We start from the raw sequence: 24,124 nt of genomic DNA on the forward strand, positions 1-24,124 counted from the left end.
GGAGTGATCTGGACTCAGGGCTTCAAGGGGCAGCAGTGGCATCGCTGATGCAAGATGAGGTTGGTCCTGCTGGCTCTGGGCATTGGCATTTCTGCTGGTGATTTCTTGAGAGCGCAGAGCTTTGAGAGAGAAAAGCAAAGGGCAGCAGGGCCCCCGGCTTGCAGCTGCAGCCTGACCACTGTCCATGCTCAGAAAGTCCACAGGTGACCCCAAACTAGGAGTTTTGGCAGACTGGAGAAATGGGCCATCAGGAACCGCAGCAGCATAACCCACAGAGAGGGCATCGAGAAGATGGGCCAGGCTCTTCACACAGGGTGCATAGCAGGAGGAGATCAACGAGCAGAAAAATTGGAGAGAGGTCCAGACTGTCTCAGAAGAAACTTACTTACCAAGAGGACAGTCAAGCATCAGTTGCCTAGAGAGGTTGTGCAGTCTCCATCCTTGGAGGTGTTCAAGACCTGACAAGATAAAGCCCCAAGCAACCCACACTGCTCTCACAGCTGGCCCTGCTTCCAGCAGGAGGTTGGAGTAGAGACCCTCAGGTCCCTTCGAGCCTCGATTATCCTTTGATCCTACAAAACCCTGTTCAACCCACTTGACATGAAGACCTATCAAGAATGGTAGCTGATGGCATCCTTCTCATAAATGCTCTATTAAATACTCTATTCCTGATCCTACTTTACTGAGAAGCATAGATCTTATTTTCAGGGAATCCCCTTTTGCTTTGGATGAAAATGCCGGTCAGGGATATATAGATAAGGCAGAATTAGTGTCATGATGTGCCAGTGTGGGCAAGGATTTACTGCTCAACAGATAAAAATTAAATAATCGCTTGGCGCAGAACACTTCATACCCTGGAGCTTTCATGGTTTCCTTTGCAGCCACCTCCCCATGTAGGAAATGGTGGGTGGAGGGCACAGAAAAAGGGGATAGGAGGAGAGGGGAGAGGGCCTGAAAGCTGAACTTCCCCTGAGCACCTGGTCTGGGAACAGCCTTCACCGACCACTGGGAGTTTGCCAGCTATGAGTTGTCTCTCTCTGGAATAAAAATGACACATCTTCTGTAGGACAGAGTGTTTGAAACAGCCCTACAACCAGATGGTGACTTGAACATCTCCAACCTAAAACAGCTGCAGGGCCACAGGGTCCTGTTGGCTAGTACAAACCATGACTACATTGGCAAGCTGACCCGAAACCCACCACGCAGGGATGTCATGGGGAAAGGAGGAATTTCCAGGCAGAACATCCCCAGGGAGACATCGTCTCCTGCAGCAGACCATGGCCGGAGAGCAGCCATTTCTGTCACAAGCCCATCTCTGGAGCAAAGGAAGCGCACGGTGTCCTTGGCTGGTTTGGTCCTCGACCTCCAGCCCAAGACAAGGGATTTGGGAGGTGGCACCAGCGACCGACAGAGGACACCGGTAGTGAGAAAACGACAGTCAACACAACCCCGGGCGGAAAGCGCCATGTCCTATTGACAGTCCCAGCCTCGTGAGCCACCTAATGCTCTCCAAACTTCCCCGCTCCTTATCTGCTTCTCTCCCGCACACGCTGCCTCTCTGATTTCTATTCCTGGACCTTTTAATCCTTCCTGCCCAGGCAGCAAATGGCCTTTGCAGCCTTCCTTGCTCAGCAGGCTATTTAAGCAAAAGGTTTGTTTTGCTGAGCAGAGCAAAACAGGCCATGCTTTTACGATATTTTACTAGACTCTGTGGCAAATACTGCACATATTTGACCTAGTGTCTGTAGCATTTATCTAATCAAAGGGATCACAATGGCCCGGACAGGATTGGGATGGAGGTCCCGGGGACGAGGCCACGGAGGGGGCTATGCTCTACCTTAGCATCCCCATCCCAGTGTGCACATTGTAAAAACAATTTTTGGCTCAGGTCTGCTCCTGTTGAAGGGAAGAGCCACTGGCACGTGAGTGCAGAGAGCTCTGGCCTCTCTCTTGGGAGCACAGACCGGATGACTGTTTTCCCTGCAGCAAAGGATTGTTTATCACGAGTCCCAGGTGAGAAAGCAGGGGCTCTCCCCTGCGCTCAGCTTCACTCCTGCAGATATGTAGCCTTAGGGTAGAAGAGCTGGTTGGAAGTGCTACACAGGTCACAGTTTTGAGGGGCAAAGGCTGCTTGAACAATCCCTTGTGCTCCTAAAATGTGAATGGCAATTCTTCACTAGCATCACTGCCCAAAGGCATATGGTGTTGTGAAGCAAAAGGCCTTGGTGTCACAAAGTGACAGTGGTGCCACCGTGGCCAGGGTGGCTCAGGGCACCAGCGGGGCCAGGGCTGCATTGGGGTGCCTGGGAATCACAAATACAAGCCAGCTGGGAGCCCAGATCAGCAGCGTGTGGACTCAGTCAATGGCTGCCAATTGCGAAATCAGGGGGAATTTTTCAACACAGAGCAAGCTGATATCAGACCATTAATTGCTGGTTCTCCCGCACCATCCAGCCGATGCCATTCAGTGATCAATTAAATTCACACTCACTGATATTGCAATTACACTGAAATGTCTCAGTCCTGTCTAAAGTGGAGGAGTGATGTGCCATGGGGCAGCTGGGGAGGAAAGCACCCAGGTTAGCAAGGAGGAGAGCACAGGCAGCTCTGCTGCTCACTCCAGTCCCCCCCATCCAGTACCAGTGGGTTGGACCCCAGGTCTGGGCGAGGTGGCTGAACCACTGCTGGTGCTGGTGGCGGAGAGCTGGTGGCGGCTGTTTTTGCAGAAGGAAAAATCCCACTGCAGAGTAAAGCTCTGCTGAATTGTAAAACACCTAATGAAAATTTTAAGACGTGTCAGTCAAAACCTGAGGCTGGGGGCTGTCCGGCACAAGGTGGCTCCAGTGGTGGGACAGGAACAGCCCCGGTGATGTCCAGGGTGTCCATGCCACACCCCGCCCCGCTCGCCGTTTGGGCATGGCTGCAGAGTGAGATCGGTTTATAGGGCATCCAGTCCCTGTAAAACTCAGTTTATAGGAAAGTAAAAGGAGTTGTGTCGTTACTTTGCATAGCAACGTGTAAATTGCCAGGCAGGTGCTGACCTTCTCTGACAGGGAGGGAGAAAAAGGAAAAGGTGTGGGAGTGATGGAGGGAGTGAGAGAAGGGAAAATCAGGGAGAGAAGGCAACCAACTGTGGAGTGGGGAAAACAATGACTGAAGTGAAGAGCAACCTTGTTCTCCTGGCAGGGTTTTTTCCAAGTTTTCCACCCCAGCTACAATTAAGACCAACACCAGCAGCTCAGCATCAAGGTCAATAGCCCAGGAAGGTGTTCCCTGGGCGGCAAGCGCCTGCTCCCTCAGTCCTGCCTGTGCCCAGGAGCTGGGATCAGCAAAGCACCTCGAGATTCAGTAATAAACAGTCAACAAGAATCACTGCTGCTCCACCAAAAAAAAACAGCTTAGCAGCGTTCGGCAGTGGGTGAGATGATTAAAGATTAACCCCCTGCCTCCTGCCTCCACCCCTCTGGGGAGTATAGGCCTTGAGGCTCAGCAAATCCTTTCAGAGAAATATTTGAAATAAAAGACAACAGATAGGGGACGCAGCGAAGGCAGAGGGAGGCAGAAGGGCCAATAGCCTCGGACAAGGGAATCGGTACAATCTGGCCCGTGTTTGCCGATGATAATGCGCCTTTCCAAAGCCCTAATAGACATGGAGATGGCAGATTATAGTGCGGCGCTGGACCCGGCGTATACCACTCTGGAGTTTGAGAACATGCAGGTGCTGGCTATGGGCAACGGTAAGTCCCCTCTGTCTTCTCTCCTCCACTGTGGTGGGATGAGCTGGGGGGTGCAGGAGGAAAAGTCCCTGGGGTGGCCGCCGAAATGCTCCCGAGGAGGGTGGGGGTATGGCAGGGGTGTCAGCCGTGGGGCTCCCAGCAGTTCATTGTGGGGGTTTCTGCTTCCCCTGGGGAGAAATAGAGGTGGTGGTTCAATGCTGTGCTTGGCGCAGGCAGGATAGTGCCCCGCAGCCCAGACACCTCAGGGATGGCACTCACCAGGAGCTGGGTGCAATGAGACGTCCCCACTGGACATTCAGCTAAGGGTCTGGGACTGGGGCTGAGCACAGGGAGGGTCTCACCACCCCCAGACCCCAATCAAAAGAAAAGACCAGCCAAACGTTTCTGAGTGAAATGCTGCCAACAGCTCCCCGAGAGACGACTGAGCCAGTGGCTCCAGAACAGAGCCAGTCCCACCCCAGCAGCAGCTGGTGCTAGATTCTCCCAGAGCAGAAAGACATTTAGCGCCTAGCAGGGATGGAAATCCCTTCGAAAAGCGATTCAAGCGCTGCCCCTGTAGCTGCCCTGAGGCCATGGCTCTTCCCCGTGCAGTGCTGGGGTGTGGGGTGGCATCCCCTTCCCTGGAGTGCTGCCGGGCTGGGAGGCTCAGCCCCCGGGAAGAGGGGCGAGGGGATCTGGCAAGGATAGATGAGCATTCCCATCCCCTCAGGAGGGTAGGATCACACTTAACCCACCCGGATTCACAACCCTGGCCCACCCACTTGGGGACCAAGGAGACCTGGTGATTAAATGCTCAGAGATAACAGGAGATTCCTCTTCAAGTCCCCCCTAAAGTCTCTCTAAATACGAGGTTAATGACTAAATGAATCACACGGCAGAAAGCGACCCCCCGAGCCCTTTCCTCCTGCCTGCTGCGTCACCGAGGCTGCTGGGGCACCCCTGTCCCAGAAGGGCTGTGCTAGTGGCATGGGCTCTCCCCTCACAGCCTGTGTGGGTCTTTCCTGGGTTATGGCTCTGCTCTGTCACGGATGTGACACTGTGGTGCCAAAGTGGCTCTGCTGTGCAGTAACGCCCCGCCACCCTGGGTCTCAGCCCCTTCTCTGCTCCCTGGGGCTGATTCTACCCACCCAGGGGTCTCAGGGCTGAAAGCAGCTCCCTTTGGCTCTGCCAATGCCCATCTGGACCCTCCCAGACAAGCCCAGGTCTTGCTTCTCTCCGTGCCCCTCTCCCACCCTGCACAGGGGGCTGCGACTCAGCCCCCTGGGCTGAGGGCTCCAAGGGGCAGAGGGACACGATAATTTTATATGACGAGAATAGGTGTGATACGTAATACGCCCTCGGGGTGGATGAGTCAGCTGGGTCAGGCGGCACCAACACCTCTCCTCCTCTGCCCAGCTCCAGACCAGGGGCAGGTCTTTCTCCAGGGCTGCTTTGGCACTCCAGCAAGTGCCCGCAACTCTCTGCCTACAAAACCTCCGCCTACAAAACCTCCACCTCCTTTTCTGGCCGAGGACTGTGGGACAGCTTGGCCCCTGCCCTGCACAGCTCTGCAGCTCCAGCCCAGAGGTGGCTGCTCAGCAGTGACCGAGTTTGCCACTGTCACAGACCAAACACATCCCGTGTTCAGACAGGCTTGGGGACCTCTTGAGGAGCTCCTGTCCTAACACAAGTCTCATCTGCAAGGTCTCAAACTTAAAGTCAGATTTTTTCTTTCTTCCATTTAGCTTAACTCCAAATCAATCCCATTAAACCCACTTCACTGCAACAGCCAGAAGCCCAAATTTCTGGCACTATGAAATAAACTTAATTGGAAAATTATCCATTAGGCAATAATTTCATTGTTGGTTGGCTATTAGACTAAGATGTTGTAATTTCTTTGATAATGGTGCCAGTTTTTCCTGTTCTACATTCATCTGATTACAGCATGATATACTGCTAAAAAGGGATTTATCTGGGCTGTCACAGATACACAAGTAATGTGATTATAGGCAGATCAGCTCTTCCTCTCTCGTGTAAGTCCTATGTTTAGCTGAAACTGGAAATTAACTTTCCTTCTGGAGTGACCTTCATCCAGCTGAGCCCTCAGGATGCATTGTGAGAAAGGATGTTTTTGGAGGCAAGTTGCTCATAGGGACAAGAGACAGCCGGAATGGTCTTGGGAGGAGCTCGGGGCTTTGGGAGTGGAGAGAGGAGCTTTGCACAGGCAGCTGCACTCACGGAAATGCAGCTGTGTGACAGGGTGTGCCAGGCAGGGACACAGAGAGGCAGCAAAGTGACTCAGAGAGAAATATAGGAGGGACACAAGGAATTAGAAAGCAGGCAGGGAAATGAAAGGTGCTGCCAGAGCCAGGGAAGGTGCTGGCTCAAGATCCCCCAAGCTAGCTTGCTGCTGGATCCACACCAGTTACTCCTGCCGAGGGATAGCACGAGCAGGCTGTGAGCCTGCTGCAATACCCCTTTCTCTGCAAAATAAAAGCTAAAATTGTAGCCCTCCCCCAGGCAGCATTGCCTTGGCCTCCCCCAGCACCCATGCTCCAGCTACCCAAGGGAGCCCTGCTGGGACCAGCCTTTTTATGGCACCCAGCCTCCTTTCTGCTCCCCCAGGCAGCTGTTTTCCTCCTGGGGTGAGCGTTAACTGTGTCCCTGCCAAAGCCAGAGACCAGGGACCAATAGACTCAAGTATTAAAATCCCAGCAGGTTTCTATGGCTTTGTAGATCCTGGGTATCATTTGCAACGGGGATTTCCACTGAAGCAGGGAATGTGCTTGTGCTGATACAGGAAAATGTACATGGGAGGGGACAATTAGATCAACTGAATTAAGGCCTGATCCCTTCAGCCTCGAGGTTTGTTTGGCTTGCTGGAGGGGTTTTAGTGTCTGGGTTGTATGGTTTCAAGCCTTTCAAATGTCCTTTCCCACAGAGGCTGTTGCAATTCCCCATCCTCCCCAAAAGAGCCCTGCAAGTGTCAGCCCCCCTTGGTCTGTGAGGACTGTAAGACACATCAACCTCAGCTGTGGTGCTACCAGACTCTGGAAGATACCCAGCAAACAGCCTCCTCCATGCTGTAGCATCTCCCTTTCTTTCTGGGTTAGCTTGATCAGTCCTTCCCTGCATGGATAGTGATTTCCAGCTGTAGTCATTTGAGTTCATTATGCATTTAAAGTCTTGTTCTTCTGAAGAGCTGCCATGCAGGCTGAAGCTCCATGCCTGGCAGAGAAGCTCTGCAGCAAAGCGAGCTGGTCACCCTGTTTCTCTAATAGCATCTGCTCGGGGCTGCCTTGGGGTCTTTTGGTGCTGTAACACAAACACCTCTCTAATAAATCAGCTGCTCACCCTGAGCTGTAATACCTCAGTTTTAACGCTGCACCAACTTTTTCTCTGGCCACACTACTGCAGCCCAAAGCACCTGCAAATCCCCAAGGAATTTTGGTTCTGCTCTGTGACTCCTGCAAATGGGTTTCTGTTTTGTCTGAAGGCGTCACTGGAGGCAGGCCTTTGGGAAGAGCTGCCTCACCCTGGCATGTGGGGAGCTTTTGCACACTCAAAATGCAATGACTTAAGACACTCAGAGCACCCACCACTCCTTACACACCTGACCAACCCCTGCTGCACAGCCTGGCTGCAGCTGCCTGGTTCCTCCAAAAATCAAGTCTCTCACTGGAAACTGAGTTAGGAAATGTTGGCTCTCTGTCTCACTGTCGTCTTCTTCCTGTGTCCTTCCCCAAGCAGACACGTCTCCATCAGAAGCAGCCAACCTCAACACTTCCAACAGCATTGGGGTGAGTGCGCTGTGTGCCATCTGCGGGGACCGCGCCACGGGGAAGCATTACGGGGCTTCCAGCTGCGATGGCTGCAAAGGCTTCTTCAGGAGAAGCGTCCGGAAGAACCACATGTATTCCTGCAGGTAAGGACAGAGGGGACAGAGTCATGTGGCTGAGACAAAACAGTCCCTAGGAGCTGAACAGCAAAGCCCTCAAAGTCCACCAGAATGGTCCTTCATCCTCTTCATCCTCCCTGCGTCTTCCACCACCTTCCCTGACCTCACGCCCCAGCTGGGAAGGGTCAGAAGACTGCTCTCATTTTGTGATTGCCCTCCAGTGATCACCAGGGAAAGACCCTGGGAGGTCTTGCCCCATTCTTTAAGGTCCAAGCATGTGTTCTTGCAAATGGATATGGCCAAACACGGGTGCAGCCAGCAAGCAAGGTGGTGCCAGGGGGAAGCCCTATTACAGGGGCTGAGCACCTTGCTACTCAGTGCTCTGAGTGCAGTGCAAACCCTGCTCATTCTCTGGGAGCACTTCAGTGGCCTCCCATCTCTTCTCCATCATAAGATGGAAGTGTGTCTGCCATCTACCTAAAATGCTGTCACTGCCTGTTACATAAAAGAACATCTAAGGAGCAAAAAGCTGGGCAGCATAGCAGGCATGTCTCTGAGGATGAGACACCCATGTTGCTCCTGCAACTCATACACTGCACCTTGTGTCATTGGTAGGAGCCCACGGCTCCCCCGTGCCATCAGTGGTTGTGACCTGCCTGCTCCCTGTTCTGAGCAACCCACACACAGAGCCATAGAGGAAACCAAGGAAACCTCAGCTCAGTGTCTAAATCACTTGGACTTTTTGATTGAGTTACTCCTGATGGCCTCCCAGCCACTTGGAGAGTGTGAAGTGCAACATGACTCTAAAATCCAAGTGACAGAAAGAAGCCCCAGGCTTATGAGTGCATGTGAAGCACATTATCACTTACACCCCAGGGTTATTTAAGCTGGCTGACGAAGAGCCCCCTCCCCATAGCTCCAGTGGAAAAGCCAAGGTGCTCTTTGGAGACTAGGGCTTTTATATAAGTGATTAAAAAACTGCTTTCAGGCATCCATTTGGTCAAATCTTAGTTTGGGGCCTTAAAAAGCACAGCAGAAACAAGCCTTTTCAAAAGCTACAGAACTCAGCATGGCTGGGAGCCCTTTCCCAGCTCTGTACGCCTTTGTCTTTATTTTACAAGCTTGATCAGTCCACAGTAAATTAGAGAGAATTTGCAAGTGAAATCCATGCTGCAGATGGCCACCAGGCTTGTGCTGCATTCAAGAGCCACACACATGGGAGATCAGCGTTTGCCCCGCCATGTGCAGTGGGTTTGGTGATACAAGTGAGGAGGGAAGGAGCTGGTTGCTTCCCAAGTCCTCTCTGAAGCGCAGGTGGCTGCAGAGCTGTTCGTACACCAGCAGTGCTGTCCAGAGGTCAGAACCAACATGCCTGGGTCCCAGACACAGTCCTGGAGAGATGCAGGGACTTAAACCCACCTCTTAACCTTACTAGCTCAAGAACAACCTTCTACCCTTTTTTAAAATTCAGAATAAATGCATTCTTCCTCCCTTCTAACTGGGATCTAACTTAAAACAGAGGTTACCAAGTTGGCTCTGACCTTCCTGGCTCACACTTTTAACTTCACTGGGGCTTGTTAGTCCATCATGAGCATCCTGTGCCTAGTGGTTAGTGAGCAGGACCAGGAGCCTGAACTCCTACATGTGACTGTCAGCTCTAGCCTGTCCTTATTGAACATCCAGAGGCAGAGCAGAGAGCTGAGATGTTCAGTGTAAAGAAGAAACCTCAGGTTAAAGCAAGTGCAAAAATGGCACAGACTGGGGCTCCTTTCTCAGGGTGAACCTCTAGGAACCCGCTCTGAGTGTATCTTGGAGCTTGGGGCTCTGTCTTGTCCTGCCTTCAGGCTCAGTCTTGCTGCTCCTCACACCTCTCTTTCTTCCCAGGTTTAACAGGCAGTGTGTGGTAGACAAAGACAAAAGAAACCAGTGCCGATACTGCAGGCTTAAGAAGTGCTTCCGAGCAGGAATGAAGAAGGAAGGTGGGTGATCGTGTGATTTCCCTGCGCTTCTCCTAGCAGCAGTCACGCTGGCTGTATATGTTTGAGGAAGCCCTCACAGCCCAAGGCCAGTCCCTGCCGTATACACACTCACCCAACTATCTTAGCCCTGTCTTCCCTCCACAGTGCTCTCCTGTGCACAGATCCAGACTCCCATCACAGGGGGCTTTATGGAGAGTTTTTGCCTCCAGTCATGAGCCCTGCATGCGCCCAACCTGCCCGCTCCTACCCGTGCGACGTCCTTGCAAGTAGCCATTGTCTCAACAGCTGAGCTCAAGGCCTGGGGGCCCTGCATGCTCCTAAATTCAATTTCAGGGCCCCTTCTCAGGGCACCTCTCAAAATGCCAGCAAAGACAAGCCCACAAGAGTGCCACAGGGCCATGCTTGTGTCTCAGAACTGCCCGTGCTTGTACACACAAATCACTCCTGGGCCTCTTCAGCTCACTCTCACTCACACTGACACACACATCACCTGCGTTCCCACATAGCTGGGGCATCCGAGCGGTTTGGGAACGCTTCTCAACATCAGTGAGAAGCAGAAACTTCAAAGAAGGCCTGAAAACTTGGAAATACTTTGGGAAAACTGTTCTAAGTGCTGTTGCCCCAGAGACACCATGAAATCCACAGCTGGACGGGTGAGTCCAGCAAAGGTCCAACTGTCATTTTGCCCCTTTTTTTCCCAAATGTGCATATAGGTTCTTGCTGACCCTCTGCAGAGAGCTTAGTTTTACCTGATGCATCAGCCACAGCAGAAAGCACCCAGAGTAAGGTGGAGCATTTTGGCTATTTAGCTCCATATGAAATGAGTAAAAAGATCAACCCCCCTGCATGGCCAAGGCTCACCCCACCAACTTCCCTGCCTCACTGTCTCTGCAACCCTTCCAGGTCCCCACGACTCAAACATGACAGGACAGGATTCACCCCTTGTTTAGCCCTGCTTGGTTCTCAGGAGTATTCCCAGTAGCAAGAAAACCTGGGGTGCTGTGGTCCTGCTGGTGGCCCACTGGTGGTCCCGCCGGTGACCTTGCTGGTGGCCCTGTTGGTGGAGGGACAAACTGCCAGGAGCAGCCCAGAGGAGCTGCCTGGCACATCTCAGAGCTCACCCCACTGATGTCTGCAAAGGGATAACCAGGAGGCATTTGGCCCTGTTGTTCCAGGCAGAGAAATTAAACCCTGTGTGCCCCCCAGTTCACACCCCGTTGAGGAGAAACTTAGGAGAAAAAGGTTCCTTGAAGATAACAGGGAAGTACCAGCAGTACCTGGGCAGGTTTCCCAGGAACACCAGCCTGCTGGAACACCTCTGAACAGGAACATTTCTTCCCTGTTAAAGGGGATAAGGTATTGCAAGGAACTTGGCTTGACTTTTCCTGAAGAACATAGGAATCCTCCTCTCCCTGCAGTGCCCGCTCATCCCGTGCCCAGAGCTTCGTTGCTGTCTGTTAATATTCAATAGAAGTTACATTAGGTGCATGACCAGCTAATACTGAGCAAACATTTGGAAAACATCATGGCGTGACTGAACTCGGGGGCCTGCTACTGATAACAAGCAGCATAACCTTGAGAGCTCCTATTTACAGCCGCTGACTGCAGGGCTTTTCTTCTGGCCCAGCCTCATTATTGCTTTTTATCAGGTGGATTTATACATTGAGAACGTATCAATCCAGAGAGCCACCAGCCTAAGGCAGGGACTGTTCTGTTTCCCCTGCCATCGATCAATACCTTATTTGAGCAGATGGCTTTGACTGGCATGACCATGGTGAATTACAGCCAGCCCACAGCCTCGTGACAGACAGAGAGGCAAATCCTCCCCCTCAGCACTACTGCTTCTGTGGCTGCTGCTGCTTCTAGACTCAAAGCCCAGGTCCTCAAGATTAGACCAAGCAGGGAGGCACGTTGGGGTCAAACCTGTCCTGGGACTGTCTTTACGATAAGGTGTGAGAGAGCTCTGTTGCTCTGGATAGATAAGTAGGAGCTGTTCTGCACTTCCTTCCTTATTGTAGCTTAGTGGAAGTTTTCCAACTGCACCTACCCAGTGCAAGAGCTCCCCAAACAGAGCTCACTGAAGTCATTTGGACAGACAAAGCAGCCATGCAGACACTTGACTCCTCCATTTCATACATTTGGGCTGCATGTGTGAGCATGGCCACCATTTCAGACCCCATATCTTGAAAGCAAAAAACTCAGAACCAGATCCTTTGAGAGGAAACTTTCCCACTGAACTCTACAGTCTTTGAACCAGGCGTCTGGGTTCTGAAATGACCCCATCCCAGGAAAACCTAATAAAGTGAATGTGAAAACAGAACCACCAGATGTAGTCAGCTCTCCTGTCACAAACCAGACACAGTGCTCCTCTACCCTGCCAGACAGGCGAGTTGGGAAACTGCAGCTAAGGAAGGGGAACAACAAAAGTCTGTGCTAGTTTTCAGTGTGCATTGACATGAACGACCTGCAGCTCAGCCAAAATACTCTCTTGCAGCTGTACAAAATGAACGGGACCGAATCAGCACCCGGAGATCAAGTTACGAAGACAGCAGCTTGCCCTCCATCAATGTCTTACTGCAGGCAGAAGTCCTGGCACAACAGGTACCTCCTCCTTCTTCTTTGGCAAATACAAAATAATTAGGCACTATCTGGCCAGTAGAGCCAGTTGAGTATTTAATAGCTGAGTCTTCAAATTACCACCTTTTTTTTAAAGTAACTTATCTGCCAACTCAACACTGATTTTTCAAAGTCACTTGTTACCTGAAACCATCCCTTTAATGCTCTTTGGTCCAGAACTCAGTGGTAATAATATGCAATAACCTCTTCTGCTTTGATGGGACACATGACGGCTGGAGAGCCTGCTGGAAGAAAACAAGGTAGACTCATTGAAATCCAAGGAGCTGCAGCCACCTGAGCCAGCCAAGGGGCTGGCTTTGTACGAGCAGCCTCCCTTCCCCATCGGCTGTTAGGAACTTTGGATTCTGGCTTCCTTCACAGTTTCATGAGGAATCAGTTTCATGCTTGTTTTATGCAGATATTCTTTCCAGTGTTTGCTTGAAATTTCCCATTTCCACTAGCATACTGCCAAGACTCATTTCCTAGAATGTTCACCTGAAAAGATGACTCTGATTTAAGAATCTGGCTATTGCAAATGGTGTACATCAGATCAGCACTCTCTAGGAGGACACAGGACAGGATGGGAGCACACAGGCTGCAGGGAGGGTTTGTCTGCGAGAACAAGCGATGAGGACGGGTCTGTGCTGGAGGCAGGAGCTGCCATCCTTCATGGGCACTGGGGAGAGCAGCACTCCTTGTCCCGAGGAAAATGAAGAGGGATTCAAGTTGACAGTCCATGTTCTTCCTTGCTTCAAGGGTCACAGTACCCTGAAGGCTGCCCCGAGGGATGCTCTAGGACAGGATGTGCCATGCTCTGGGCTCCACGCTAGCACTTAGGCTGTAAGGTCCACTTCGCCAAGGAGGGGATACACCAGAAGGACCAAGGGCCAATCCTGTACACAAGCAGCATATCCAGTCTCATCTCATGTCTCACCTTGTCCTACGCAGGCCCTAATATATTTATATATACCCTATAAAGATAATATTGGCACTGCTCCCAGAGGTGTGAGATAATGGGGCATCAAGTCACCTGACCAACAAGGGAAGGACATTTCCGGGACTGAGTCCTGCAGTGGCATCATATGTAAGTCTTGAGCAGGGTCTGCTGATAAAAACTACAACCATCGACAAATCCAGGGGAGCTCCTGCTCTCCCACAGAGCACAGAGAGACTCATTAAACAAGGCAGGCTCCAGCATGGTAATTGGTAACTTTTATGTGCCTAGCTAATTAGAACAAGATACTGCTGAGGAGCTGCTTTCTCCAAGATCTCGGGTCACTCACTCAGAGGTCTTTATTTATTTGCTAAGCCTTCCGGGCTCTCTGATTAGGGTAATACATGGTGAGATTTTTACAATCTTATTTATTCAATAATAGCTCGAGAGCTGGAAAGCTTCCAGGCAATGCAACCTGAAAAAAAAAAAAATGCAGGTGGCATTTGAATTCCATTTCCTTGGGGAGGCTGGCAGGGTCCAAGCTGAAAATGCTGGCAGGAACAGGACAGGAAGAGCTGATGTTGTACAAGAGCACAGAGGGCAGGCGGAGGGCAGCGATGGGGTTGAGTTAATTGCTTACAGAAGCATGAGGATAAAGTAGTGACTAAGGGCAAATTTTTAGATGAGCTGGGTGAGCAGCTATGCATGAGAACCGTGCAGGAGGTTGGGTGCCTGGTTTGGGGGAGATGTTCTTTCCAGCTCTGTGTGACAGTACTTGCAGAGTTGTCAGGCTTGCCCTTTGCGGATGCAATGGCCCCATTTGCTCTGCAATCACAAATAATTCGCCATGCAAAAAATGCAATCTGTGTTGTGGTCATGCTTGCACATGTGCAGTTTTGCCAAAAGGGCCTAAAAGCTGGGTGGAGGTGGGAGATTGTTGTCTTTAAAGTCTGTCTTTAGCATTTCAAAGTGGGTAATGTCAAATATTAATGAACCGGTGGTCACTGAAAGCGATGTCAGACCTGGAAAGCTACCTTCAGCAGAGACTTCTTGTGCTCATGCAGACTCAGACAGAAGTAGAGCCTGTATGTCTCCTGTCAAAAGCAGACCAGGCAGGTCTGGCCAAGCACTGGTTCTGGAGCAGGGTGGAAGGGGGAGAGGTTCTCTGCCCTTTGGTGGGACCAAGTAGCTTCTGCAGCACCACTGGGTGGACGTGTCCTTGGTACTGGGGAGGCTGACTGCTACACCAGCCCCTCTGTTCTCTCCTGAATCTTGACTGAGCACATTTGTTCAGTAGGAGGAAGACCTCGGCTTTAGAAATATTTCTTCTGTCCTTTCCAGTCTATTCAAGGCATGACAGTTTACTGAGACGATCCACAGCCTCAGCTCTGAAGCATTTCATGTTCACAGATGCCCAAGTTGTTCTCAATTTAAATGAGCTGTGCTGGGCCACATATTCTGGGGGGGTGGATGTGCAACAAATTTGGTTTTGTAATCGTTAATGCTGGAGTCTGCATCAACACAACCCATGGGCTCGGAATTTTCCTGTCTGTTTCCTCTGTGGCACTGAAAGCTGAAGGATCTTTTCTCTCCTTCCAGATATCATCCCCGGTTCCAGTGATCAGCGGAGACATCCGAGGGAAGAAGATTGCCAACATCTCCGATGTGTGTGAGTCCATGAAGCAGCAGTTGCTAGTACTGGTTGAGTGGGCCAAGTACATCCCTGCCTTCTGTGAGCTGCCCTTGGATGACCAGGCAAGTGCCCCCATCCACCCCACCTTGCTCTGCCCTGGCGAAGGCAGCAGGTAGCCGAAGGAGAGCCGGGCAGCTGAGACCTTCAAAGAAAATGTGCATTGTCCACTCTGTTATCCTGACTGCTGCAGCTGATTGGGAATGACATCCATACAATGCCAGCACAGGCCATTTGCATGTGCAGCTAATCAGTCGATGAGCACAGTCATGATAACACTGAGCTCAAATAAGGTACATAATCAGGTGCGCATTTTGCATGGGTCAATCAGTCAATTATTTATTCATTATAGTTTGTGCAGCACATTGAAAACCTGAAGTGCTATACAAATGCTTAGGGTAATCAGACTCAGTAGGACAAATTTCTAGCCTAAGGTCTGCGCAAGACTTAAAACCAAATCTGCCTATCTCTTTCTGTTTCTTGCCCAGGGATGTGTTTGTATCCATCCTCCTGATGTGGAGTTATTGAAAATAAACATTAGTTTGCTCCCAAGGCAATAAGAAAATCTCTCTTCAGAATTAAAATCCAGAAATTTATTTGCATTTAACACGAATTCCTAAAATGACATTTTCTGATTCCATAACCAAGGTAAGCACAGTGGGTTTGAAATCTTCTGTAAAACCACACTGCAGGATCTCAGCCAGCCTCAAAGAGATACAAGGAGATGTCTCTGTGTAAGTCCAAATTTCAGAGGTCTGCAGCAGATGTTGCAGGATGTGATGTGTGCCCACCCTTGATCAGCACGTGGTGGGGAGGCTCCAGAGGGAAGGGATAGCACTTCTGGCAGTGGCCAGCACAGGTCCTATCACAAGTAGAAAGGTTTCCAATCTGCCCAGTGTTCAGTCACAAAATCAGCATGGGTCTTCTTCAGTTAGGATCAGTCTCCTGCCCTGTTATCTAGAGGTAATTTTTACATTATCAAGAAAAAGAATATCCAGAAAGTGAAAGCATCCAGCTGATCAAAACCCCCTAAATCTTAAAAGTGAGATCTTCAGTAATCACCCAGCAGCACAGAGCCACAGGGAATTCAGTGCTGTTAGCACAGGAACATATTTCCTTCTTTCTTGTTGTGTACAAGGGCTAAATTGTTTAAAATGTTAAGAAAACTGTTAACCTCGTAAGGCAAATACAACTCAAAAATTATGAAAACCAAAATGGACTCCAATGGCAAAGGACATTCACACAGCAAACAGGCTGCAGCCCCGCGGAGGCCTGGGCAGCTCTGCACAACCCATTGCATCCCTGTGCCATTTGGAACAGAGGCAGTAAACCTGGTTAATAACTCTGCAAACTACAGCAATTTCCACATGAGCTCATGTTACAATTGTGGGGCTGCAAAATTTCTCAAAGAAGAAAACAAAGCCTAAAGATGACATTGTCTGAACCCTGCCTTCCCACAGAGGGGAGGCTGCTCTCAGCATGCTCCACAGGCTTGTCCAACTGAAACAGGTCTGCTGTTATGACCAGCCATCCCCCATCAGGAGCAGTTCCCAATCTGTCCCAAAGGGCCTGAGAGGAAAGACTGTGCTGTATTAAAACTAATCAATTAATGCCATCTGTGCTTTCTAAGGATGGTGTGAGAACAGAGGCAGCAGATACTCAAGGGAGTGCAGGAGGAAGGACAGAAATGCCAGAGAATGGGAGTGAACAAAAGTATGTGCAAGGCAGCTGCCCAAGGGGCATGAGAGCCAGTCAAGACATGTTTAGTGGGAACATTTAATGTTGGAAAACACTGCTATGTTGCCGTTAAAATGTTGCCTGAGAATGAATCATCTCTGCCAATATTTTTATAGGAAAGGTCATACCCAACCCCTCATTCTTCTTCTGCACCAAAATGTCAAAGTACTGGGTTTGGTGGGGCAAAGCCATTTCATTTTAAAGTTCTACTTTGTTGTGTTACAACTTTTATATTTATCCTCGTTCACAATGGAATGATGTATCTCAGGTTGATCACTGCAAGAGCAAACACCAAATGAGATGGTTTTGCCTTGTTGAAGTACTTTACTTTACCCTGCTCAAACAAGCAAATTTTATGGAAACAAAAATGGTGGTTCCAAACTGAGCTTTCTTGAATTTACATTAGGCAGGAAATTTCTACATGAGGGCTTTGCTCCCCCTTGGGACTTGCAGTTTTTTCATCCTTCTCAAAGTTTCGTCAGATAGACAAGCTCAGTGTTTTTGCAGCTCTGGTAATTACGAGCAGCTCAGCTAACACATCCGCCCATGTTTGGATAGTGATAGAGAGACGCTAGATTTTGGCATATAGATAAAGATTCCCCAGCATCATGTGTGCGTAGTCTTTTTGCAAGGATCTCCACTCTGTTTATTTTGCATAACTCTTTTTCACCCTCTGCAAAAAAAAATTCCTCTCTTGGACATCAGCATCTTTTCTAATCAGAGCTCTCTTCTACGGGTGACACATTCTCCTGGCATTTCTGGTAGGGTAAGACTTCTCTTGTCTTTGTCAGATGCTGAGGGATAACACACTGGAAAAGGGGACCATTCCCATCAGGACACACTTTTCAGAATCTCTCCATTAATGTTTAATGATTGTTTTCTCCAGCAGAGGCTCCTGGACGGACATTAAGAAGCCTCTGTGTCAGGCTGTCCAATCGTTAACTTCTGTTTCTGCCTAAATCTCTGAAATTTTTAACTGAAGGAGGGCAAAAGATTCAGAACATTCTCAGGAGCCACTGGAGGGTGTAAAATGAAACACTTCAATCATTAACGTCAGGACAGAAAAACATCCCTTTGGCTTCCCTGGCCCAAATGCCCATTGCTGAAATGAATGGCCAGAGGGTGACCCCACCAGCCAGGCAGACGTGGGTCCCCATGAGCGCGATTTCAGCGGGAGGTGGGCATGGCCCTGGGGGACAGCAACTGCCCACAGCAGTGGATGGTACTTCTCCTCACTTCCCAGGCTGGAGCATGGTCCCTGGTTCTGCACTTGTAGGAGTTGCCTCGTCTGCAAACGTCCCGCTGTGAACATGTCCCACTGCTGGCGTGAGGTCCTGGGACAGTCTAGCATGGTCTTGCTCATGACATGTGCCACGAATATGGGATGTTCCAGGTGCTGTCCATTATCTACTGGTTCTGCTGCATTTATAGCTGTTTGTGCACAGGAGTGAACCATTTTTTGACCTCTTTCTCTGACTGTGACTGGAGAGGGACTCTCACTCCTCATCCCTGAGTGCAGTATAGGAATTCTGGGCTTTCTCTCTTGCTTACATGAAATCACAGCCTTGTCTCTGTCTCTGCATCACCCAAATAACTTTTCCCTGCTCTTGCAGGTAGCACTTCTGCGAGCACATGCAGGGGAACATCTGTTACTGGGAGCTGCCAAGAGGTCCATGGTGTTCAAGGACATCTTGCTGCTAGGTAAAGAGTGCACTTCTGCTCCTGGCCCACCTGCTTCTGCGAAGCTTCCCTGACAGGGTGAAGGAGAGGGTGCTTTAGCATTTGTGGGCATCCTTTGTGCAGGTATTTTAGCGAGCCTAGCACCTTTGGGTGCAGCTAGGCCTGGCTGACATTCACATCAGGGCCACGACATTTGGAAGTCAGTGGACTATGAACATTCACACTGCCCTTCCAGGTTTGTGTAAGCAGGCTGTGGTGTGATTGAGAAAAAGGCTCTTACTCCTCGGTCAGCTTTTCCTCGCTTGAGTGACTCCTGTGTAAGGAGAGGCTGCTCTGGCAACACAGATCAGCATTTCTGGTGGACTGAGCCAGGGAAGGGGCAGAAGGAGGAAATTCTTAAGTCCTCCACCCTCAAAATTATCTCGGCGTAGGTTACCTGAGTTTTGAACTCCTTTCCACCCTTGACAAGTCTCTGTGCTTCTTGTCCAAAGGAAATGACCACATCATCCCACGGAACTGCCCTGAACTGGTAGAGGTGAACCGCGTGGCCATCCGCATCCTGGACGAGCTGGTCCTCCCCTTCCAGGAGCTGCAGATAGACGATAATGAATATGCCTGCTTGAAAGCCATCATCTTCTTCGACCCAGGTATGCTCCAGCTTGGTGAGGGTTACCGTCAAAGGGGCCTAGTCTGGGTTATGCTGACTAATACTGGTCCTGAGTTGTAGAAACGCTGCCTGGTCTCCTCTCTGGGGCAAATTGTTCTTAGAGGGAGGGGAGAAGTCAGTCTAAGAAGAGAAAAAACATCCATTACAGCAGACGACAGAGAATCAGACAGCTCACCTCAGCCTGCACCCAGACTTCATGCTGTTACTGAAGGGCAGCTCCTAGGGAAGCAGCCTGGATAGTTTGCTCTGTGGGTTGTTTCAGATGCCAAAGGACTAAGCGACCCCTCCAAGATCAAGCGGATGCGGTACCAGGTGCAGGTCAGCCTGGAGGACTACATCAATGACCGGCAATATGACTCACGGGGCCGCTTCGGGGAGCTGCTGCTGCTGCTGCCTGTGCTGCAGAGCATCACCTGGCAGATGATAGAGCAGATCCAGTTTGTCAAGCTCTTTGGCATGGCTAAGATTGACAACCTACTGCAGGAGATGCTGCTGGGAGGTGAGTACCTGAGGGTCCTACAAGAGGCGTCTCAGTGTTTCCTGATCACCATCCCCTTGAGAACCTCCACAGCCATTGTTTCCTACCTGCAAAAGATGGAGACAGCTTGTATGCAGGTCAGCCCTTGACTCACACAAAATCATCTCCCCCTGTCACTGGCAGTGGTAACAAGGGGTCCTCCATTTCTACTCGTCTAAAGAAATGCATTAGCTCTGCATCTATTTATGGAGAGGCATTCCCAGCCTTCTGCATGTAGACAGGTTTTGCTGTGCAACCCTCAAACTCCTACCAGCCAGTTATTTCATTAATCCTCCTCTCTGTCAGAAGGAAGTCATCAAAAGGGTCTGAAAGCTCAGGTTGAAAGCATGTGCCAGATTTTCTAGTGAGAGCATCCAGTGGGACAAAACAAAAAGTTACCACTGTGCTATTCTTTATATGGAGGTGTGACTCGGGAGGAGAGGAATATAATCCTGTATGAGAGGAAATGCAGGCAGCAGGCAGGGGTTTGTGAGCCCAGGGCATCCATGGAGGAAAATGGGAAGAGTGTGCTCAATCACATATGCACAAGCTGATCATGCACAAAGCCTTGGGCATTTTGGTGCAGTGGGTCTGCCCATCTGAACTGTCTCCTTCTGCCACTGTGGCAACTAATGTCCTCTGCACATTTGTAGGCTCATCAAGTGAAACGCCGCATGCTCACCACCCCCTGCACCCTCATCTGATCCAGGAGAACCTGGGAACAAATGTCATTGTGGCCAACACAATGCCTCCTCAGATGCACAACGGGCAGATGTGTGAGTATTGCCAGAGAGATGGAGAGCTCCCAGGAGAAACTGAGAGCTTTCCAGCATGCCTATGGAGGTAGTTTCTTCCTTGCAAGGAAATTTCCATGCAGGACAGAGATTGATAATGAGTGAGTGAGAAATTCCTATGCAGAAAGGAGGGAAAGACAAACAGGTGGGTTAGATTAGATTAGGCTAGGCTAACTGATTCAACAAGATCTTCCCTGGCAGACTGTAACTTTTACATAGCCCTTAAGGGGTGATTGATCCCATCCAGTGCCTACTGAAATGAGTGGAAAGGCTCCCCTTTTGTTCAGACACACCTCACTTTGCCCTCTGCAAAACCACAGGAGAATCTGGTCCACCACACACAGCTACCACATGGGGCCACCGCTTGGGAATTTGGGCTGAGATGACCTCAGCTGACCAAAAAAGTGGCCAGTACAGATCAAAATGCCTGCAGCTCCCTTCATTTGATGTTTGTTATTGTGGTTCTTCCAGGGCATCTAACCACGCCTGTGCATGCGGGCTGCCTTGCAGCAAACACACAGGCCATTAGGAGCAATGGTTTTGTTACAGAGCCTCTCCCTTGCTTACACCTGAACCTCGCACAACTGAGGACAGATCCCAGTGCTGTCAGGTCCATGAGGCCCTCTTCTAATTTTGTTTCTCTCTCTGTAGCTACTCCAGAAACTCCACAGCCATCTCCACCTGCAGGGTCAGGACCAGAGCAATACAAGCTGCTGCCTGGAGCTATTGCAACCGTGGCAAAACAGCCCACCTCCATCCCGCAACCCGCCATCACGAAACAGGAGGTCATCTAGCAATCTGCAGACCAGCTGACCTCATTTAGAAGACCGTGTGGGAGAAAAGCCCAAACTGACTCTGTCACTGTGAAAAAAGAAGTCATCCAGAGGTCCTTGGGCGCAAAGACACGGACTTGCTTATTGGACTAGTCCACCACCACCAAAAGCTGTCTTCCTACAGCTATGGACAGCATGTGCCACGGGCAGCCCCGAGACCCAGAACTAAGGTTGAAGCCTTACTGAAACCCTCAGTCCTTGTAAGAAGGGCCATATCTCTGCCTCCCTCTGTGGGGAGGTTGCAGTAACTGGCTGGGGACAGTGCAGCTGGCTGTTCCCCCATTGCCACCTCTCAGCATCGGTTCAGCACACACAAGACCCTGCGAACAAGCAATTCTCTGTGCAGTGTGAATAGAGGGCTTCCCTCCCACAGCCATGCCAGCTCCCCAGGCAGTCCCCAGTCCAGCCAAACTTGATGGAGGTGGAAGCTCCCCCAGAATCATCACAGCAGAGGAAGCTCGCAGGTTTTGCCCAGGCAGCATTCCAGAAATGCTCCTCAGCCTTGGCTAGTCTCAGGTCTTTGCATCGTGTCACCCTCCAGCACACTAACCACCCCCAGCCAGATCTAACAAATCTTTCAGCTGATACTGTGGCAAAGTCTGGCTCACCAGGATTCTCCACTATTTGGATCCTTCTGCCTTTTGAGGGGTTTTGTTATTTCTGTGCCATGATTGCCCTCCCACCACAAGGCTCAGAGAGGCAATCACTGCCAAACCCTTCCCTTACACCACTTACTGCCTCCTCACTACCTGGACTGGGAAGTTGGGGGACCAAGGAATTCAGGAGATTTCAGCTAATGGGATGGGGTCACCCCATGCAGGCTAGCAGTGGGCAGCACTGCCAAAAATATCACTGGCCCCACTACTGCTTCTCAGCAGTCAGAAGACCACTGGTTGCCTATTTGCAAAGAAGTGGGGGAGAAGGATGTATGAAGGGGAGAGACCTGTGAGGGTGAGAAAAGCCTGAGCCTCACAGATTGGACCAAGGTCTTGGGCTGCCCATGTGCTGGGAGCATCGTGACCCAGGATCTCAGTTCAGACCCAGCTTTGGTACTAAGATATGCCATATAATCTATTTGTCCAGTCCAGTGCCACTCCTTCAGCTTAGAGTGAGTGGCTGATTACAGATTTATAGGTCTTCATAACATGATAAGAGTTCGTTATGGCTCCTTCAGACCTCACAGGGTTTGAAGGCAGCAACCTCAAAAACACAGTGGTTCGAGTCCTGCAAAGGAGAACAACAGAGGTCCAGGAAAAACCCCGTCTCGCCTAAGCCCCTTGAGTCTGCCCCAGCCATGGGTCTGCACCCACCTGCCCTGCTCCCTCCCTGCCACAGTCCCTGTTTCTCTGTGTCTGTCCGTGCCAAGACCCCGCAGACCTGACCTTTGGTTTACAGCTAAAACCAGGAAAGGAGCCCTCCCGCGCCCAGAGCTTGCCTCTCCAGGTGCCAGCAGCGCTGGAGCTCGCAAAGCCCTACACCACTTCAGGCCTGAGTCATTTTTGGCAGTGCAAGGCAATAGCAGCTCTAACTAACCATAGACTATGTGGGGTGCTGGCCTCTCAGGAAGATGAAGCTGGTGGAACCATGGCTGCCGAGAGGTCCCTGGCGGGGTCGAACCTGAGCCAGCCCAGCCAGAGGAGCTGCAGGTCTGTCCCTTGATTTCCAATGCAAAAATGAAACACCTCGCCTTGCGCTGATGGTGTCAGAAGTATTGTATCGTCTCTCAAGGGTGGTGGCATCGTACCAAGTAATTTATTGCAATGATGAATCCAATCATTTTCTGTAAATTATTTTGTAAATCACATTGATTATTTATAATTGGGAGATTAAATGCAAAAAAACCGTAATAACCAGGCTGTCTCTTCCAACTGCAGCAACCTTTTTTCCTGTACGTAGACATACTCTGTGGGGAATCCTTTCTGGTCCATTTGCACCAAGCATTCCTCGATATTGTACATTAATTTTTGCTGGTTACTGCCTTCCAATGGAAACAGAGGAATATTTCTTCACTAGAGTTTGTATTCATAAAAAAAAAAAAGAAATAAATGCAAAAATATTTTCTAACTTTTCCCAGACAGATGGATTTCTTTCTTCTGGGAGGATTTATTTTAAATCAAGGGCCTCACCTCCCTGTTGGTCTGAGCACAAAGCATATATGTGTTGAGGAAAAAGCCCAAACAAGTGTTTGATGCTGTCGCCAGCTGCCACTATTTCCTGGCAAGCCTAATATTAGCTGGTGTCTGTCCTGAAGCCACATGTGCTGGAATCATATGGATGAATGACAATTCCAATTTTCATTAAAAGAAAAACAAACATGAAGAATAAATATTTGCTTTTGTGATTCCAGGGAGCTTAAACATTTGAAGTAACCACACTCCAAAAGCCAAGCAAAGAAAGCCAAAATATGTTATTAGCATTTTGACATGTTCATTTTTAAGTTCCTCTTGTATTTCAAAGGTAATTTCTGGGCACTTTGGGGTAATGATTCTGCTTTGGTTCACACACAGCCAACCTACTGCTGGCAGCAGGTGCAGCCAAAGGCAGACTGAGCCTATGGGGCACAATAAGATGGTAAAGTGAAAGTCAATTTGTCACTGGTTGTAAAGGTGAAGAAATACACTGACAATTGGAGAAGGCTCTTAATGACCTGTTCTTCTGATCACGGGAGCCTGCTCTCAGCTGTAGCATGCCCAGGAAGATAACGGGAAGAGAGGAGAGAGGTCTAGATGGCTGTAAAGATTAGGTATCTGGGGAGGAACAACATCCGGCATTTTCAGCTCTGATCTGCAGGACATGCCCCTCATGTTCCCCCATCTCCTGCCCCTGATGTGAAATGAGGTGGGCAGTCTCATCCCAGGTAAAAGGGATGAGAACCAGCCTGATTTTCCATCCCACTTGCACATCCAGTGGTGTCCCACTGACAGTCATGCTCATGAAAACTGTCAGCAGGTATCAGATGCAGGGATGAGATTCAAACTGTGTTTGAGGACCATGTGGAGACAGCACTTAACAGTCTGGGGCCAAGGACCTGGGAGAATAGGACAGACCTCAAATAACATGCCC

General features: G+C 50.1%; 1 protein-coding gene across 1 annotated transcript; it reads left to right on the top strand.

The window, feature by feature from the left end:
- Positions 1-3,571: 3,571 nt before the first annotated feature.
- Positions 3,572-23,125, top strand: HNF4A (hepatocyte nuclear factor 4 alpha). Its single transcript, XM_074843379.1, has 10 exons — positions 3,572-3,737; positions 7,467-7,641; positions 9,499-9,593; positions 12,088-12,194; positions 14,743-14,902; positions 18,188-18,271; positions 18,742-18,897; positions 19,180-19,416; positions 20,088-20,210; positions 20,880-23,125. The coding sequence occupies exons 1-10, from the start codon at positions 3,617-3,619 to the stop codon at positions 21,020-21,022; spliced, it is 1,401 nt and encodes a 466-aa protein (XP_074699480.1). The 5' UTR covers positions 3,572-3,616; the 3' UTR covers positions 21,023-23,125.
- The last annotated feature ends 999 nt before the right edge of the window (positions 23,126-24,124 follow it).

This window comes from Strix aluco, chromosome 17, assembly GCF_031877795.1.
Source record: "Strix aluco isolate bStrAlu1 chromosome 17, bStrAlu1.hap1, whole genome shotgun sequence".
Lineage (NCBI taxonomy): Eukaryota > Metazoa > Chordata > Aves > Strigiformes > Strigidae > Strix > Strix aluco.

Coding starts and splice junctions, on each gene's coding strand:
- HNF4A (XM_074843379.1), top strand. CDS start 3,617: ATGATAATGCGCCTTTCCAAAGCCCTAATAGACATGGAGATGGCAGAT. Junction 12,195..14,742: donor CAGAAGTCCTGGCACAACAG/GTACCTCCTCCT, acceptor CTCTCCTTCCAG/ATATCATCCCCGGTTCCAGT. Junction 18,272..18,741: donor CAAGGACATCTTGCTGCTAG/GTAAAGAGTGCA, acceptor TCTTGTCCAAAG/GAAATGACCACATCATCCCA.